The sequence below is a fragment of the Acomys minous genome (genome assembly GCF_964271855.1).
Source record: "Acomys minous genome assembly, chromosome: 15".
Classification (NCBI taxonomy): Eukaryota; Metazoa; Chordata; class Mammalia; order Rodentia; family Muridae; genus Acomys; species Acomys minous.
Window position 1 is genome coordinate 91,765,865 of NC_140497.1, and position 17,872 is coordinate 91,783,736.

At 37.4% G+C, this 17,872-nt stretch overlaps 1 protein-coding gene across 2 annotated transcripts; it reads right to left on the reverse strand.

Annotated features, from left to right (window-relative positions):
• Positions 1 to 424: 424 nt before the first annotated feature.
• LOC311585489 (olfactory receptor 6C3-like) lies at positions 425 to 17,789 on the reverse strand (the record flags this gene model as incomplete). 2 transcript variants are annotated; one of them, XM_084760709.1, is made up of 2 exons in its annotated part: positions 425 to 1,130; positions 17,557 to 17,789. In XM_084760709.1, the coding sequence occupies 2 exons, from the start codon at positions 17,787 to 17,789 to the stop codon at positions 425 to 427; spliced, it is 939 nt and encodes a 312-aa protein (XP_084616835.1). The 2 variants fall into 2 exon arrangements, with proteins under 2 accessions (XP_084616835.1, XP_084616836.1); XM_084760710.1 differs by having other exon boundaries at positions 425 to 1,069; positions 17,496 to 17,789.
• Between the last annotated feature and the right edge of the window lie 83 nt (positions 17,790 to 17,872).

Here is a 17,872-nt window from a genome sequence, read left to right on the forward strand (position 1 = left end):
TGTAAAATATTTTTATTATTTAGAACAAAGACCTTAATATGTGTTCTTCAGCAAGTGGCTTTCTACTCTGAACTGTAGAATATTTAGAAATTGCAGCTCAGGCTTGTGAATTCCAGGTGCTCTGAAGAATCCAGTAAAATTGTGGTATTTCATACCACTCTGGGCTGTGCAGCTGACTGTTGTCTCAAAAATGAACTTAACAGCCAAGAAAACCAAGAAATACCAAATACTAGAACTGTAAATCATTGCCTGCATACACATTTTTAAAAGAAGTCATGCTATAGTATCATTCAGATTAATAGTAAGCCAACACCAATGTGCTCATCTGCATAGGAAGCTGAGAGATGCAAACAGGGTAGAGAATACAATAAACTTCATTTTGTCTTTATGTCACTACTATATTTTTTCCTGTTAGCATGTACCCTCATTTGCTTCTATAAAGCATTACTTTATTAATCAAATCCTTGAAGGCTTGTTTAACTTGCTGATTTCTTAGTGTGTAAATAAAAGGGTTCAACATGGGAGCAATTGAAGTATTGAGAACAGCTACTCCTTTGGTCAGTGATGCCCTTTCATTTGCAGAAGGCTTGACATACATGAAAATGCAGCTTCCATAAGAGATGGAGATGACAATCATGTGAGAGGAACAGGTGGAGAAGGCCTTTTTCCTCTGACTGGCAGATGGAGACTTCAGAATGGTGCTGATGATGCAGATGTAAGACACAATCACCAGTGCCAGTGTGAACAGCAGAGTGAAGGAGGCAAAATAAAGGCCAAATGCCTCTAAGAGCCATGTGTCTGAGCAGGACAGTTGTAAAATGGGGAAGTAGTCACAGGAGAAGTGGTCAATGACATTCGAAGCACAGAAATCTAACTTGAGGACCAACATGAGTGGTGGGAAAATGGTCAGAAATCCTGCCAGCCATGAGATGAAGACGAGAAGGGTGCAAACTCTCTGGTTCATGATGATGGTGTAGTGCAGTGGCTTGCAGATGGCCACATAGCGATCATAAGACATAGCGGTTAGAAGAAAGAACTCAGACACTCCCAAGGAGATGAAGAAAAATAGCTGAGCCAAACAGTTGTTATAGGGAATGGTCTTGACTTTAGTAATTATTGACCCCAAAAATCTGGGGATGGAAACACTGGTGAACATAATTTCTAGGAAGGAGAAATTCTGGAGGAAAAAGTACATAGGAGTCTTTAACTGAGAGTCTAACGAGGTGAGGATGATGATGCTTAGGTTTCCACACACACTCAGTATGTAAGCAATGAATAAAAAGATGAAGATCACAACCTGAAGTTCTGGATCGTCTGTTATGCCCAAGAGCACAAACTCAGTAATCACAGAGTGATTTCTCATGCTGATTTGCTCTTAACAGAATCTATTGATTAAAAAGAATATCAATGTATAAACTTAATTCAGAAGAATTGAAAGAGTATTAGTATTACTATGTGCAATGAACTGATAAGAATCTTTCTACAAGATTTTTTACCAAGTCTCTTCATTCCTTCTAAAAATATATATAACTATATGTATTTATATAGTTATATAAAATTGTATATAATATAAATATATAATGATATGTTTTATATCTTAAATTAAAAACATACATTTTTGATTTTTGCTTAAAATTACCTTCAATAATTTTACATGAAATGTCTATGTTTAATCAGAACTTCTCTGCACCTTCAAATCACCGCCCTTTGCAATATGTCTTAACTGTATGAGTAATTTTCATATTAAGACAGTGTTTTTTGATTTCCTATATTTTGTAAAATTGTGCTGAATATATAATGCCCATTTAAAATCTAATGCCATTTCAAGCTTCAATAATTTAATGGTAGAAAATAATCACATGGCTGAGTCTGCCGAGCACCTTTCCTGTTCTAATTACTTTTATCTGTAATGTGTATCAGTTTAAAATGACCGTGGGGAAGCATGTTTGGCACGATGTAAATGTAGGACAGGATGAGCATTGCTTGGAAGAAAAGTTTTGGCTAAATAAAGTACAGCATCTGTTCTTATCAATACGAATTAAAACATAAGTCAGAGATAGTAATTACAATTTACAGATCAGTGACACATCTATGACAGTGGGATGTATTAATATTTTAAAATATTTTTTTTACTATGAATATTTTGATCTTTCCCCTTAAAACTTTTCTGAGTGCAGAGGAACTTTTGAGGCACTTCCTAAATCTCACAGTATAGCATTGCTTTCATCCCAAGGACTGATCTGAATGTATAAAATTTCTCTAGGATTTACCTTATCCAAGCCACAAAGCACTACACTGTCCACACTGACTTCAATCCTTTCTGCTCCTGTATACCACTTAGCAAACAACATGGTGCCTGTGAGTTATGCTCTCAACAATATTCAGTTTACTATTTTCTTCATAGGGCAACACATCTGGTGATCGGTACTAAAGCTAATGATTGGCGTTATTTATTTCTTACTATTTTATATTTCTGGCTCCCAGCATTGACATTAATAGGCCGTAAAACATACAGACTAAAAGGCAGAGACTACTGACTATTGTTGCGGTTTGAAGAATGATTGAAATATGCTGAAATGTAAAAATCAGTAGTAATAATAAAGTGGTATTTGAAAATTCTTGCACTCTTTCCAATAAAATAAGCCTTTAGATGTCAGAAAATACACATTTATTCACAAGTATGGAGCATATGTTTGGTATGTATGATGACACCATCAAACATAAAAATTTCTCAATTAGTCTTTATTTACTTAAAAACAAGTTGAAATATAAGGATAATATTATTTAGAACAAATGTTTGTCATCCAGCTCACCATTGTCTCCACAACACACAATGTGACCTGTAGGAAAAGCGCAGGTTGGATTGCTTGTGAGATTGCTGGCAGTCTCATAAATAAAGCATATTTCTCTTCAATACCTTTTATTGTTGCACGGAGACAGAAACATACCTATGTCTCAAATTCCAAAGCTATGGTTGTCATAAGAATCCTTCAGGCAAATTTATCAGGGAAAGTGCTTTTGGAAGCTGGGAAGTGAAACATTTCAAAGTGTTCTGGTTAAGTTAGCATCTGTATTGAAGAAAGATAACATAATGTGACCTTTTTTTCTGGCCAGTGCAAGAATCCTGGGAGACTGGGTTGATGAAAAGAAGGATGCAAGCAGGCAGTGTGATGTCATTACATACCTTTCTAGAAAGCCATACAATATAAGGAGACAACAGGAAAACTGTACCAATCAGCTCATAATTTCTGTCCTGGCTTCCCTTTGGTCAAACTTAATTTTCCTAATAAGCAGATAGTCTGAGTCTACACAATGAAGGTAATTTATTCTCAATGCCTCTGGGATTAGATAAATCTGATCCCACAATGATTCTTTTTTTGAATGTAGGAAACTTTTTATTCATCAGTTAACCTTTGCAGCAAGGGAATGAGTGACCAAAAAATTACAATATCTTTTTAGAATTGTACTTCAGCTGTATTTTATTTTGAACGTTATAATTAATATATGAGACTTTAGTATCATGGTAATATATAGAAACCTATCAATGTATTTTACCAGGTTTTATTACCCTCAAAGCTTAAATTTACCAGCATAAAAGCAGAATAATGACCAAATATTCTATGTATTTAGGTAATTTTTAATTAATCCATGTTATAAAGTTGCAAAAGACAGTAGTTATATAATTATGTCACATTAAGATTCTGTGGCTTCCTTGCTCTGCCTTTTTTAAAGTATACAGTTGGTACTGAATATTATTCTTGTCACATTATCTAGGAAAACTCCATCCTTGTTGTAACTGTTATGTGTGATGCTCAAGGAGATGTATATGCAATTTGTCAATCTAATTTTTAATTAAGAACTGGAAATTTGAGCCGGGCGTGGTGGCGCACACCTTTAGTCCCAGCACTTGGGAGGCGGAGGCAGGTGGATCACTGTGAGTTCGAGGCCAGCCTGGTCTACAAAGTGAGTCCAGGACAGCCAAGGCTACACAGAGAGACCCTATCTCGAAAAACCAAAAAAAAAAAAAAAAAAAAACTGGAAATTTTTCTATTGGTAATTAACTTCACTGGTTACGATGCTGCTTTGCACTGTCCCTTTGTATACATGACACAATATTGGCACAATGTATGTACAAGCTAACTTTATTTTTTTTAATTTTCTCCTTTATTAATTTATTCTTGTTACATCTCAATGGTTATCCCATCCCTTGTATCCTCCCATTCTTCCCTCCCTCCTCTTTTCCCCTTATTCCCCTCCCCTATGACTTTAAATTTTATTTTAATTTTTGAGTTATTTTGTTGTGAGGACATCATTTCCCCCTTGCTTTCCTTCCTCCAAACTCTCTCATATATCCAACCTTTCTTGCTCTCTTTCAAATTAATTAATCAGTAATTAATTAATTGATCAGTAGACATCCAGGTCATAGCCCCATCCCTTCTCACCTCCCAGTACCACTCTACCTTTCTCTTCCCCTCCCAGGCCCTATTCCTCAGAAAAGGGGAGCCCCTCCCTCCATCTATCCCAGCTCATCAAGTCCTATCAGGACTAATGTGTCCTCTTCCGCTGTGGCCTGGCAAGGCAGCCCCATCAGGGGGAAGTAACTGAAAAGCTGGTGAGAGAGTCCATGTCAGAGAGAGGTCCTGCTCCCCTTACTAAGGGACCCACATGAGGCCTGAGCTGCCCACCAGCTACATCTTTGTAGGGAGCCTAGGTCCAGTCCCATGCAAGGTCCTCGGTTGGTGCTTCAGTCTCAGCAGGCCCCTCTGGGTCGTGGATAATTGGTTCTGGTGCCCTTCGTGTGAAGTTCCTGTCATCTCCAGGTCCCTTTCTCCCCCCGCCCCCTTTTCCACAAGGCTCCCGATGCATTGCCCCTTGTTTGGCTGTGGGTCTCAGCATCTGTTCAGAGGCACTTCTGGGTGGAACTTCTCAGAGGACAACTCTGCCTGACTCCTCTCTGAAAGCGTAGCATAGTATCATTAATAGTGTCAGGGGTTGGTCCTCTCCCATGGGGTGGGTCTTGGGTTGGACCACGCATTGGTTTAACCTTCCCTCAATCTCTTCTATACCTGCTCTATATTTATCCCCACATGCCTTTTGGGCAGGGTGAATTCTGAGCCAAAGTTTTTGTTGGTGAGTTGTCGTTCTTCCCTCTACTGGGAAACACGTCTAGTTAGAGGGTGTCCTCCTCAGTTTCTGCTAGAGTTCCCTCTCATACTTCTCTGGGAGACTACCCTGACCTAGGTCTCCGGATTGACACAGAGATTCCCCTACACACAATTTCTCTTTTCTCTACAGGCTCTTTGTCCTCTCCTCCCTTTTCTCCCCATGCCTGATCTCCACCTTCATATCTCTTTGTGGTTCTTCTCTTACTTTGCTCCCTGTCTTCAACTACTAGCTCTGTCTATTCTATTTCCCATTTAAGCATCCTCCTTTGGATCTTCCTTGTTACTTACCTTCTCTGGGTCTGTGCATAGTAGTACCTTTATCCTGTACTATAAGGATAAAATTGACTTACAAGTGAGTACATACCATGTGTGTCTTTCTGGGTCTGTGTTATCTCATGCAGGATAATCTTTTCTAGTTCAGTTGAGGGACATCCAGGCTGTTTCCAGATTCTGGCTATTATGAATAATGCCACTGTGAACATAGTTGAGCAAGTGCCATTGCTGTATGGTGGAGAATCTTTGGGTATATACCAAGGAGTGTAATATATGGGTCTTGAAGTAGAGATATTCCCAATATCCTGTGAGAGTGCTAATTGATTTCCTTAGTGGTCGTATAAGTGCACACTCTCAGCAGCAATGGGGCAGTGTTTCCCTTTCTTCATATCCTCACCAGCATGTGCGGTCACTTGAGATTTTGATCTTAGCCATTCTGATGGTGTAAGATAGAATCTCAGAGTTGTTTTGATTTGCATGTCCCTGATGACCAAGGACACTAAGCATTTCTTTAAGTGCTTGGCCATTCTAGATCCTTCTGTTGAGAATTCTCTATTTAGTTACATGCCCCATTTTTTTAAACTTGGGTTGTTCTGTTTGTTGGTTTTTAATGTTTTTGAGTTCTTTATATATTTTGGATATTAGCCCCTTTCACTCTATTGACTGTGTCCTTGGCCTTACAGAAAATTTTCAGTTTGAAGAAGTCCATTTATTAATTGGTGATCTTAGAGCTTGAGCTGTTGGTTTTCAGCATGTTGTCTCCTCAGCCAATGTCCCCACCTTATCTTCTAATAGGTTTAGTGTCTTTGGTGTTATTATGAGGTCTTTGACCTACTTGGACTTGGGTTTTGTGCAGGGTGGTAAATATGGATATATTTTATTTTATTTTTCGGCAGTAGCCATCCAGTTAGACCAGCATCATTTGTTGAAGATGCTCCTTTTTCCATTGTATGGTTTTACCTCTTTTGTCAAAAATCAAGTGTCCATAGGTGTGTGGGTTTATTTTTGGGTCTTTGATTTGATTCCATTTATCAACCAGTCTATTTCTATGCCAGTACCATGTGGGTTTTTTTTTTATTTATTACTATTGCTCCGTAGTATAGCTTGAATGGGGAGGGGGGTGGAGATGGCTCCAGAAATTCTTTTATTGTATAGGATTGTTTTAGCTATTCTGTTCTTTCTTTCTTTCTTTTTTTTTCAGGTTATGCAAGACTATAGGGCATTTTCTTTTCTTTTCTTTTTCATTTTTTTCTCCTTTATTAATTTATTCTTGTTACATCTCAATGGTTATCCCATCCCTTGTATCCTCCCATTCTTCCCTCCCTCCCATTTTCCCCTTATTCCCCTCCCCTATGACTGTTCCTGAGGGGGATTACCTCCCCCTGTATATGTTCATAGGGTATCAAGTCTCTTCTTGGTAACCTGCTGTCCTTCCTCTGAGTGCCACCAGGTCTCCCCCTCCAGGGGACATGGTCAAAGTTGAGGCACCAGAGTATGTGAGAAAGTAATATCCCACTCTCCACTCTACTGTGGAGGTGTTCTGTCCATTGTCTAGATCTGGGTAGGGGTTTAAGGTTTACCGCCTGTATTGTCCTTGGCTGGTGCCTTAGTTTGAGCAGGACCCCTGTGCCCAAATCTGCCTATCATAATGTTCTACTTGTAGGCTTCTAGGACCCTCTGGATCCTTCTACTTTCCATATGAAGTTTAGAATTGTTCTTTCAAGGTCTGTAAGAATTGTGTTAGCATTTTAATGGCGATTGCACTGAATCTTTACATTGCTTTTGGTAAGATGGCCATTTTTACTCTGCTAATCCTACATATCTATGAGCATGGGATGCCTTTCCATCTTCTGGTACCTTCCATTTATTTCTTCATAGACTTGAAGTTGTTGTCATACAGGTCTTTGACTTGCTTGGTTAGAGTTACATCAAGATACTTTGTATTATTTGTGCCTATTATCAAGGGTATAGTTTTTAAAAAATTTCTGTCTTAGCCTGTTTTTCACTTGTGTACAGGAAGGCTATTGATTTTTTTAAAAAAATTTAATCTTGTATTCAGTCACCTTGCTGAAGGTGCTTATCAGCTGTAGAAGTTCTGTGGTGGAATTTTGGGGGTCACTTATGTGTACTATCATGTCATCTGCAAATAGCAATACTTTGACTTCTACCTTTATGATTTGTATCCATTTGAGCCCCTTTAGTTGTCTTATTGCTCTAGCTAGAACTTCAAATACTATATTGAAGAGATAGGAAGAGTAGGCAAGCTTGTCCCTGATTTTAGTGGAATTGCTTTGAGTTTCTCCCCATTTAATTTGATGTTAGATATTGGCTTGCTGTATATTGCCATGGACCTTGTATCCCTGATTTCTCCAAGAATTTTTATCATGAAGGGATTTGTTTTTATCAAAAGTCTTTTCTGCATCTAATGAGACAGTCATGTGGTTTTTTTTTATTTCAGTTTGTTTGTATGGTAGATTAAATTGATGGATTTTTGTATGTTGAAATATCCCTGTATCCCTGGGATGCAGCATACTTGATCATGGTGAATAATATATTTGATGTGTTTTTTTATTCATTTTGAGAGCATTTTTGCATCAATGTTCCTGAGTGAAACTGCTCTGAAATTCTTTTTCTTTGTTGAGTCTTTTTTGAGTATCAGAGTTTCTATGGGTTCATAGAATGAGTTTGGTGTCCTTCTGTTTCTATATTGTGGAATTGTTTGAGGAGTATTGGTATTTGCTCTTCTTTGAAGTTCTGAAAGAATTCTGTGCTAAAACCATCTGGCCATGGATTTCTTTTGCTTGGGAGACTTTTGATGACTGCTTCAATTTCCTTAGTGGTTATAGGACTGTTTAACCTGTTTACCTGATTTTAATTTAAGTTTGGTAAGTGAAATCTCTTGAGAAAACAATCTGTTTCTTTAAGATTTTCCAATTTTGTGAAATACAACCTTTTCAAGTAAGACCTACTGATTTTTGTATTTTCTCAGTATCCGTTGTTATATCCCCCTTTTCATTTCTGACTTTCTTAATTTGGATACTCTCCCTCTACCTTTTAGTTAATTTGACTGAGGGTTTGTCTATCTTGTAGATTTTCTCAAAGATGCAGATCTCGATGGATTGATTCTGCTACCCTGTGTCTGAGGTGCCCTCTCCTCCCCCATCTCTCTCTCTCACTTTCTCTCTCTCTCTGTCTCTCTTTACTCTCATAGCCAGTTCAGGCCCTAACTCCTCTCCCATTTCCTTCCCCCCAAAATTTCTCTATATCAGATCTATTCTCTCTCTCTCTCTCTCTCTCTCTCTCTCTCTCTCTCTCTCTCTCTCTCTTTTAATGAGAACATTGGTACATGGTCTGGGAAGGGCTCTTCCTGAACTGTCTAGGCTTGCCAGAACCCTTTCTATTTACTATGCCTCCTGCCTCTTCCTTTCCTCTTTTAGGTCATGCGGAAGTCATTTGTCTGTTAAATTTGACTCTAAACCCTACTTAGAGATTCCCTCATGTGTCTCTGGATTTCTGTGTCTACACCTGGACCTGCTCTCCCGCTTACCACTGCTCACCTTGGATTTCAAAAGCACACACCCTTCCTGACCCTTCTTTAATTGGCTTTCTGTTACAAAAACTTGGCCTCATTAAAAGCCTAAAACAACCACAGTCAAATGAATTCCAGACATCTAAAAGTTCTACTCTTATCTCTAAAGCTCTACTTTCCAACTCTCAAAAAAAAAAAAAAAAGCTTAAGATAGCCACATGGTATGAAACATTTATAAAACTTCTTAGTCTTAATTAACTCTCTATTATTAAATTTTATCTTTTAAACTAAGAAAGAAACAAGTATCATTTTAAATTGGTAGATTTTCATATAAATTCAAAGTTATATTTTTACAACATGCTCTGTATGTGATTCAACCCTGGTTCAAAATGTTTTTATGTAGTGATAATATTTCAAGGTTATAAGGTCTAGTCAGATAAACAAGACAATTTAAAATGTTTGTCTAGCTACTTATGTCTTTACTAGTTTCCAGTTGCGTACATGAATGAATGCTATTTCTCTTGTCAGTGGGCTGTGCCCATCAGGGTTCACACACAGGATTCCTGGCTAATGTGTTGCATATATTGAATTCAAATGCAGTTTTAAAATTGTTCTATAATGTCCTACTGTGTTTCTGACTCTGAAAATGGGTAATTCCAAAGATACTTTTTAAGTTGGGGTATATTAATTCTAGAGACATTCATTTGTCTACAGTTTAGAACTTGGTTATCATGCCCTACGTTCCTGTCTGGGAAATACCAATGTTGGTGTTTTGGGGTCAGCTATTAGGTTACTTACCATAACCACCGTAAGTCTCTGGTCTTCTGCCACTCAGATACAGTACACTCTGCCTGCTGTCATCGTGGAAGTCTCTGTTCAAACTAAGTTTTGATAGATATTTCATCTATCTGAACTATAAAATTCTAGGCCTTACATCCTCGTCAACACTGGAGATACCTAAAAATTTTGTAGGTAAATGAACAAAGGTAGCACCCTAATTCATTTAACTAGAAATACGATCATGTTAGGTAAGAGCACACTTCTTGTGTTTGATATACAGAAATCCAATTTTTCTCAAAATGTATTTGACATTTATAAAAAACCCTTGTAGTTATAGGATTCCAAAAATATTAAAACAATGTGCAGAAGGTTCATCACAAGGTAGTTCCTGTGCATTAAGCCCTCGCTATGAGTTATAGAACTCCCAAACTTTCTATATGAATGCATAACATGAGTAACTGAAGAAACAGAAAAATAAAATGAGATCACTTGATGGGTTTCTATGTGGATACACATGATATGAAGGGGAAATGGGCAAAACAGGGGATCAAAGTATGGATGGAAGAGAGAGACAAGGAAAGGGGAGGGTAAGATAAAGTAAAGTTGGAAAACGTATAAAAATCATATGATTAATAATCTACTTTATGATATCTAAAATATATATAAATCTGTGTGAAAGCACAGATATGTGCTGGTGCTGGTGCTGGTGGCCTTTCAATCACTTTCAAGATGTATAAAAACAGCTTTCTGGGGGGAATATTCCATTTAACCTGATTTTAGAATCATGAAATGAGGGTATTGTGACAGTTAATGTATGGTGCTCAGATATTATCTATTTTTTAGGATATCTGTGAGCACACACACACACACACACACACACACACACACACATATATATATATATAAAACCATTTAAGTTGACACACTGTCTGAAGCCAATAGCTTTCCCCATTGTATACAAGCACAGTCCTATGTGTTTCTGATTTTTACAGAAAACAATGAGAGAAAAGTATAAATTCTTTTCTGTTTTGCTGTTTTGAGTTTTCTTCATTATTAATGACCTAAAATTTGATAGTGGTTTACACCTCTATAAAAACTTTAAGAAAAAACATAACCTTTATAAGGTTTTTGGTAATATTCATTGTTTTTACAAGCACCATGGCTACTGTATGTTGAGAAAACCAAGACACCCATCTTCTCCTACCCTTGGACAGGTCCTCATGCCTTAAGTCTCAGTCAGGCATGAAACTACTAGACCTTCTTTCTCAGATCACTGTGTTTGTATTGGGGTTAACACTAATAGTTTTCCCAAGTTTAGCACTTGCAGAAATCAGTTCCCTTTGATAAACTTCTTTAATGTATATGATAGCTGTGTTTTTATTGGAAATTGTCTCCATCTCTGTGGAGAACCCTGATGAATACACACTATTTCCTATGCAATGGTGGAAATGACTTTTAGTGGGATAAAGTAAAATGAAGTAACAGTTGTCCTACAATTTCTTCTTAAGACCAATGTCAGAAATATGCCATTGTCAAAATTAATTTTGAGCAATGATTTTCTATGCCTATAATTAGGTTGGGAGTTTTAAAAAATTTAAAATTTTTATTAATTTATTAAGATTACATCTCAATTATTTTATTTTATTAATTTATTCATATTACATCTCAATGGTTATCCCATCCCTTGCATCCTCCCATTCCTCACTCACTTCCATTTTCCCCTTACTCCCCTCCCCTATGACTGTGAGTGAGGGGGGCTTCCTCCCCCTGTATATGCTCATAGGGTATCAAGTCTCTTCTTGGTAGCCTGCTATCCTTCCTCTGAGTGCCACCAGGTCTTCCCCTCCAGGGGACATGGTCAAATATGAGGCACCAGAGTACGTGTAAAAGTCAGTTCCCACTCTCCACTCAACTGTGGAGAATGTTCTGTCCATTGTCTAGATCTGGGTAGGGGTTTAAACTTTACCGCCTGTATTGTCCTTGGCTGGTGCCTTAGTTTGAGCAGGACCCCTGGGCCCAAATCTGCCTATCATAATGTTCTACTTGTAGGTTTCTAGGACCCTCTGGATCCTTCTACTTTGCCATTCTCCCATGCTTCTCTCATCTAGAGTCCCAATAGGGTGTCCTCCCCTCTGTTCCAGTTTCCTGGTAAGTGAAGACTTTCATGTGACATGCCCCTTGGGCTAGTATGAAGGTATAAGTGAGTATATACCATTTGATTCTTTCTGTTCCTGGGTTAACTCATCATTATGATCATTTCTAGTTCTATCCATTTGCTCATAAATTTCAGGATTTACTTGTTTTTAATAGCTGAATCATATTCCATAGTGTAAATGTACCACAGTTTCCTTATCCATTTTTTGACTGGGTGCCATTTAGGTTGTTTGCAGGTTCTGGCTATTATGAATAAGGCTGTTATGAACATGGTTGTGCATATGTCCTTGTTGTGTGGTGGAACATATTATGGATATATTCAAAGGAATGGAATAGTTGGGTCTTGAGGTAGCCCTATTCCAGGTTTTCTGAGAAAGCACCAGATTGAGTGTTGTACAAGTTTGTACTCCCACTAGCAATGAAGGAGTGTTCCACTTTCTCCACATCCTCAGCAGCATGTGGTGTCACTTGAGTTTTTGATCTTAGCCATTCTGATGGGTGTAAGAGGAATCTCAGAGTTGTTTTGATTTGCATTTCTCTGATGACTAAGGATGTTGAACATTTCTTTAAGTGTTTCTCAGCCATTCAGTATTCCTCTGTTGAGAATTCTTTCTTTAATTCTGAGCCTCATTAAGATGGTTGATCAGTGGAATCAAATCAAAGACCCAGAAATAAATCCACACATGTATGGACACTTGATTTTTGACAAAGAAGCAAAATCTATTCAATGGAAAAAGGATAGCATCTTCAACAAATAGTGCTGGTCTAACTGGATGTCTACATGTAGGAAAATGCAAGTAGACCCATATTTATCACCATGCACAAAACTCAAGTCCAATTGGTTTAAAGACCTCAACATAAAACCAGAGACACTAAATCAGTTAGAAGAAAAAGTGGGGAAGAGCCTGGAATACATTGGTACAGGAGACAACTTCCTGAACAGAACTCCAACAGCCCAGGCCTTAAGGTCAACAATTAATAAATGGGACCTCATGAGGATGAGAAGCTTCTGTAAAGCAGAAGACACTGTCAACAGAACAAAGCGACAGCCTACAGACTGGGAAAAGACCTTCACCAACCCTACATCTGACAAAGGACTAATATCCATAATCCATAATCCATAAAGAGCTCAAGAAATTAAACACCACCAAACCAATAACCCAATTAAGAAATGGGGCTCAGAATTAAACAGAAAATTCTCTGCAGAGGAATATTGAATGGCTGAGAATCACATAAAGAAGTGCTCAACACCCTTAGCCATCAGAGAAAGGTTGGGAGTTTTTAAATTGTTTTCAGTGTTAAATATTTGTTTTCTTTTTTGTGTAACTTATTTGTGGCCCTTTGCCGCTGTCTTTGCTTGCCTTTAAGAAACTGAAGCTAAGTCCCTAGTGCTGAAGACATCACATGCTTAGGACTCAGGACTCCGATTATTAAACTTGGGTATAACCCAAAAGCCAACTTCATATGGTCTAGTTTTCATAGTAGCAGAAAGTACTATTCAAGCTGTTAAGGAATAAAGCAATCAGTAGTCCTACCCAGCTGTGATGTGGGTGGACCACAGCAATGACCAGCATATATTCCTAAAGGTAGAATAGTGGCACTCATATCTTGACAGGAACCAACAGCTGTATTGCACTTAAGGCCTTTTCAACAGGAGGAAAATCAGGTCCAGAAACCTGATCAATTACCCATGGCTAGTGAGTTCATGGATCTTCGAGGAGAACCAACTACTGCTACTTACCTTGACCAGCATAATTTCTAAGTACATTCTAAAACTTATCTTTACACCCACAGATAAGTGTAGCTCTCACTCCTCATCAAAGAAGCATCTCTTACAGGAAATAGATAACATTACAGAAAACTGCAATTGGACACAATGCAGAGATCAACAGATTGTGGCAAAGCTGCTACGATTGGTACATTATAACACGACACCTGCACCTAAGGCTTGGTGAGCATCACGGAAAAGGTAGCAGAAAGACCGTAAGAGTCAGCAGATCAGGATGCTGTGACATCATATCACCTGGAAATGGCTGCATAAATAAAACCCAAAGAACGACAGTATGTATAGACATGATGAAATGGGGAAGAAAAACACAAAGGTTCCTAAACCTAGACAAGGAACTAACTACAGGTATTAATTTGCTCAAGATTGGATTGTTGAAGGACTTATTGTTAAGGGAGGGTAAATTAGCCTCTTTCAGAGATGAGCCTCTCAACTGACAATCCAATGAAAAGGGATTAGCCCTGAAATAATATGAACACAAACTACAATGATGGACTCGGTTGTAGTTATATATTGATGCATCTCTCGATATGTTGGAATACTAGTCAAAGAAAAAGAGGTCATCAATTTAAGGGAGGGGAGATAGAAAGGGTTTAAGAAAGGAAGCATAAGAAAGGTTGGAGGGAGTAAAGGAGAAAGTGATATAATTATGGCTTTAATAAAAAATATATTAAAAAACAAAAGTAGATCCGCAAAACCAGACAGTTTTTAATAACAAGTCCAGATGAGACCAGGAAAGCAAAGAATCCGAATAGTAAGTGTCATATCTTTCATTCAGATGTCATGGCATCACATGGACAACATGCTAGTAAACTCTCTTTGGTAAAAATAAATAAATAAAGATCTCATTTACTTATTTTGTGCCTGTGTGTATATTCTATGTGGTCATATATGTGCCGTGACTTGTGTGTGAAGATAACAGGACAGTTTTTAGAAGTCAGTTCTTCTTCTACCCTGTGGGTGTGGGGATTGAAGTCAAGCAAGTGTTTTTATTTGTTGAGCCATCTCCTGAGCCACCACCACAACAACTTTAACTATGGGTGTAGTTGCTAATATTTTAATGTTATATGTCATTGTTCTATATAGTCTACCAATCTGATTGTGCCTCCAAGCAATTTATTGATATTTAACTTACCTGATAGTTTCCTTTATTTGCTAAGGGGCCAATATATGCTTTGAGGTGCTAGAACTCTCAGTTCTGTCAATTATATGTTTTTATAATATGACATTTGTCGTTCATTTTGGGAGGTAGACATTTAAGGAAAAATCAATGATTTCCATCTATAATTTTGGGTCCCCCTCAAATTCTGTTACTTTCTTTTTTCATCAAATTTTATCACATTGCCTTTCACATTTTTGTGGCAATCATTAGCAATGAGGCAACACAGAGCACAGCGGTTATATTTTTATTGTGAAGACATTGGTTCATGTAATCGGGAAAATGTTTATTGTCCACAATTCTTATTTAGGTTTTATACTCATACCCACATACACAGATGTTCTTAATGTTTTAATTATAATATGTTGAAGGAATAGTTTAACAAATGAGATCTTGTTAGTGTTCCATTACTATGACAAATTAGTTAACGGAATAGTTAGAAGGAAGTATTGATTTTGGCTAAAGCTTTTGTCTGTTGGCTCCACAGCTATGTTTTTGGAACTAGATGTGACCAGTTCATGAAGGAACATGGCAGTGGCATGCTGTTCAATTTATGACAACATGAAGGTAGATAACTTTCAAACATCACATCTCTACTGTACCTCTTTATTCATCCACACTGTACCTTTTTAAAGCCCATGAAGTCAGAGCTAAATGATGCAACAGCTGCCTGACAGCAAGTTCATCCAGAGAGCCGCCCATGGAGCATATGCACCATTTTTAGAAACTTCACATCCACACTATAACACTAAATTATGTAATAGAAAATCTTTCACTGTTTTGAGTTTCTATTTTATAGAAAATGGATCATCTGTATAATAAATGAAACTATACTTAATTTCAAAATAGTTCAAAATACAAGAAGAAAAAAGTGTATAAGTGTACTTATCTTTGTAGTAAGCACATATATACTAATAATATATTGCATATATAACTATATATTGTATATACATATGTATATAAGGTTTGGACAAGTATCAACAGAGTATGCATCACACTATCAATGTACATATCAAATACTGATATTGACAAAGGAACTTTCTCTTAGTGGAATACACACACGCATACTCTCCATATATATATGTAAATATTGGGGGAGATCATGGGATTACATATATATATATATATATATATATATATATATATATATATATATATATATATACACACATATACACACACACATACACACACATAAATGGGAGATCATGGGATTTGTATATGCAAGGTCCATTAAACACATAGCTCACATGTATTTTATGAATGACTTTTGTTATTTATTGATAAATAAATTATATGAATGTATTACATTCTGGTGAACAAGAAGTAATGTTTTGTTTTTTTAAATATAGTTTATTAACTTATTCATATTACATCTCAATTGTTATCCCCTCCCTTGTATCCTCCCATTCCTCTGTCCCTCCCATTTTCCCCTTACTCCCCTTACCTATGACTGTGACTGAGGAGGACCTCTTCCCCCTGTATATGCTCATAGGATATCAAGTCTCTTCTTGGTAGCCTGCTATTCTTCCTCTGAATGTTTTGGTTTTTAAGTGAAATATAACATTTCATTCAGTTTTATGTAACTTAAGGATATATCCTAGAAGGACTACACAATCATCATAAGCAGTAATATAAAAAGATGTGAAATTGCCAAAGGTATTTCTAATATATGTTGAGTAAAAAACATAAATGTTTACAAAGTGCCTTTCCCATTTCTGGAAACAAATTTTTTAGAGTTTAACTCAAACTGTAGTTTTTATCTATATAAAATTTAAAGATTAAGAAGCTGTTATGAAATATCAGATAAATGCTATATCAAAAGACCTAAAAAGGTAATAATTATATAAGACATTCAATGACTAGATAGGTTGGTGAATTGTTAACAAAAATGAAATAAACAGAGGCTGGGGAGTACCATGTTCATATGACTGGGTCATTGGAATTTATGTTTAATTTATGAATTACCTTCAATGTGTCCATCATTCACAGGCCACATCATTTCATAAACTTGGTGAAAGCGACCATCTTCCTTGCCATGTTCATAAAGGCTTGTTTGACTTGCTGATTCCTCAGGCTATAAATGAAGGGGTTTAACATGGGGGCTACTGAGGTATTTAGCACAGCAACTCCCTTGGTCAAAGATGCTCTATCTGCTGCTGAGGGTTTAATGTACATAAAAATGCAGCTGCCATAAGAGATGGAGATGACAATCATGTGGGAAGAACATGTGGAAAAGGCCTTTGTCCTCTGGCTAGCAGAAGGAATCTTCACAATTGTTCTGATGATATATGTGTAGGACAGAAATATTAACGCCAAAGTGAACATTAGAGTAAAGACAGCACAGGAAAACCCCATCGTTTCCAGGAACTTTGTATCTGAACAGGAAAGCTGAAGCAGGGGAAAGTAATCACAGGTAAAGTGATCAATGACATTGGACCCACAGTAATCAAGCCGCAGGAGCAACATGAGTGCAGGGAAGATGATTAGGAAAGAAACCAGCCAGCAAGCAAAGACAAGCATTGTGCAGACCCTCTGGCTCATGATGGTCAGGTAATGCAGGGGCTTGCAGATGGCAATGTAACGATCATAGGACATGGCAGCTAGGAGGTTAAATTCAGTGACTCCAAATAGAATAATAAAAAATAACTGAGCTATGCAGTTGTTGAAGGAAATGGTTTTATCCCCTGAGATTATGGTGCCCAAGAACTTGGGTATGCAGACAGTTGTGAAGGATACTTCTAAGACAGAGAAATTCCTGAGGAAGAAATACATGGGGGTCTGGAGGTGAGAATCCATCAAGGTGAGAGTGATGATGGTCAGGTTGCCTGTGATGCTGAGAGTGTAGGTGATGAAGAGGAAGACGAAGATCACAACCTGGAGCTTAGGGTCATCCGACAGTCCCAGAAGAACAAACTCTGTGGTTTCTGTGTGGTTTCTCATTCAGAACCCACTTAGAAAAACTTTAGCCAGACATATCAATTGAAAAATTCTTCAGATTACCAACTTGAACTGTAGAATAATAA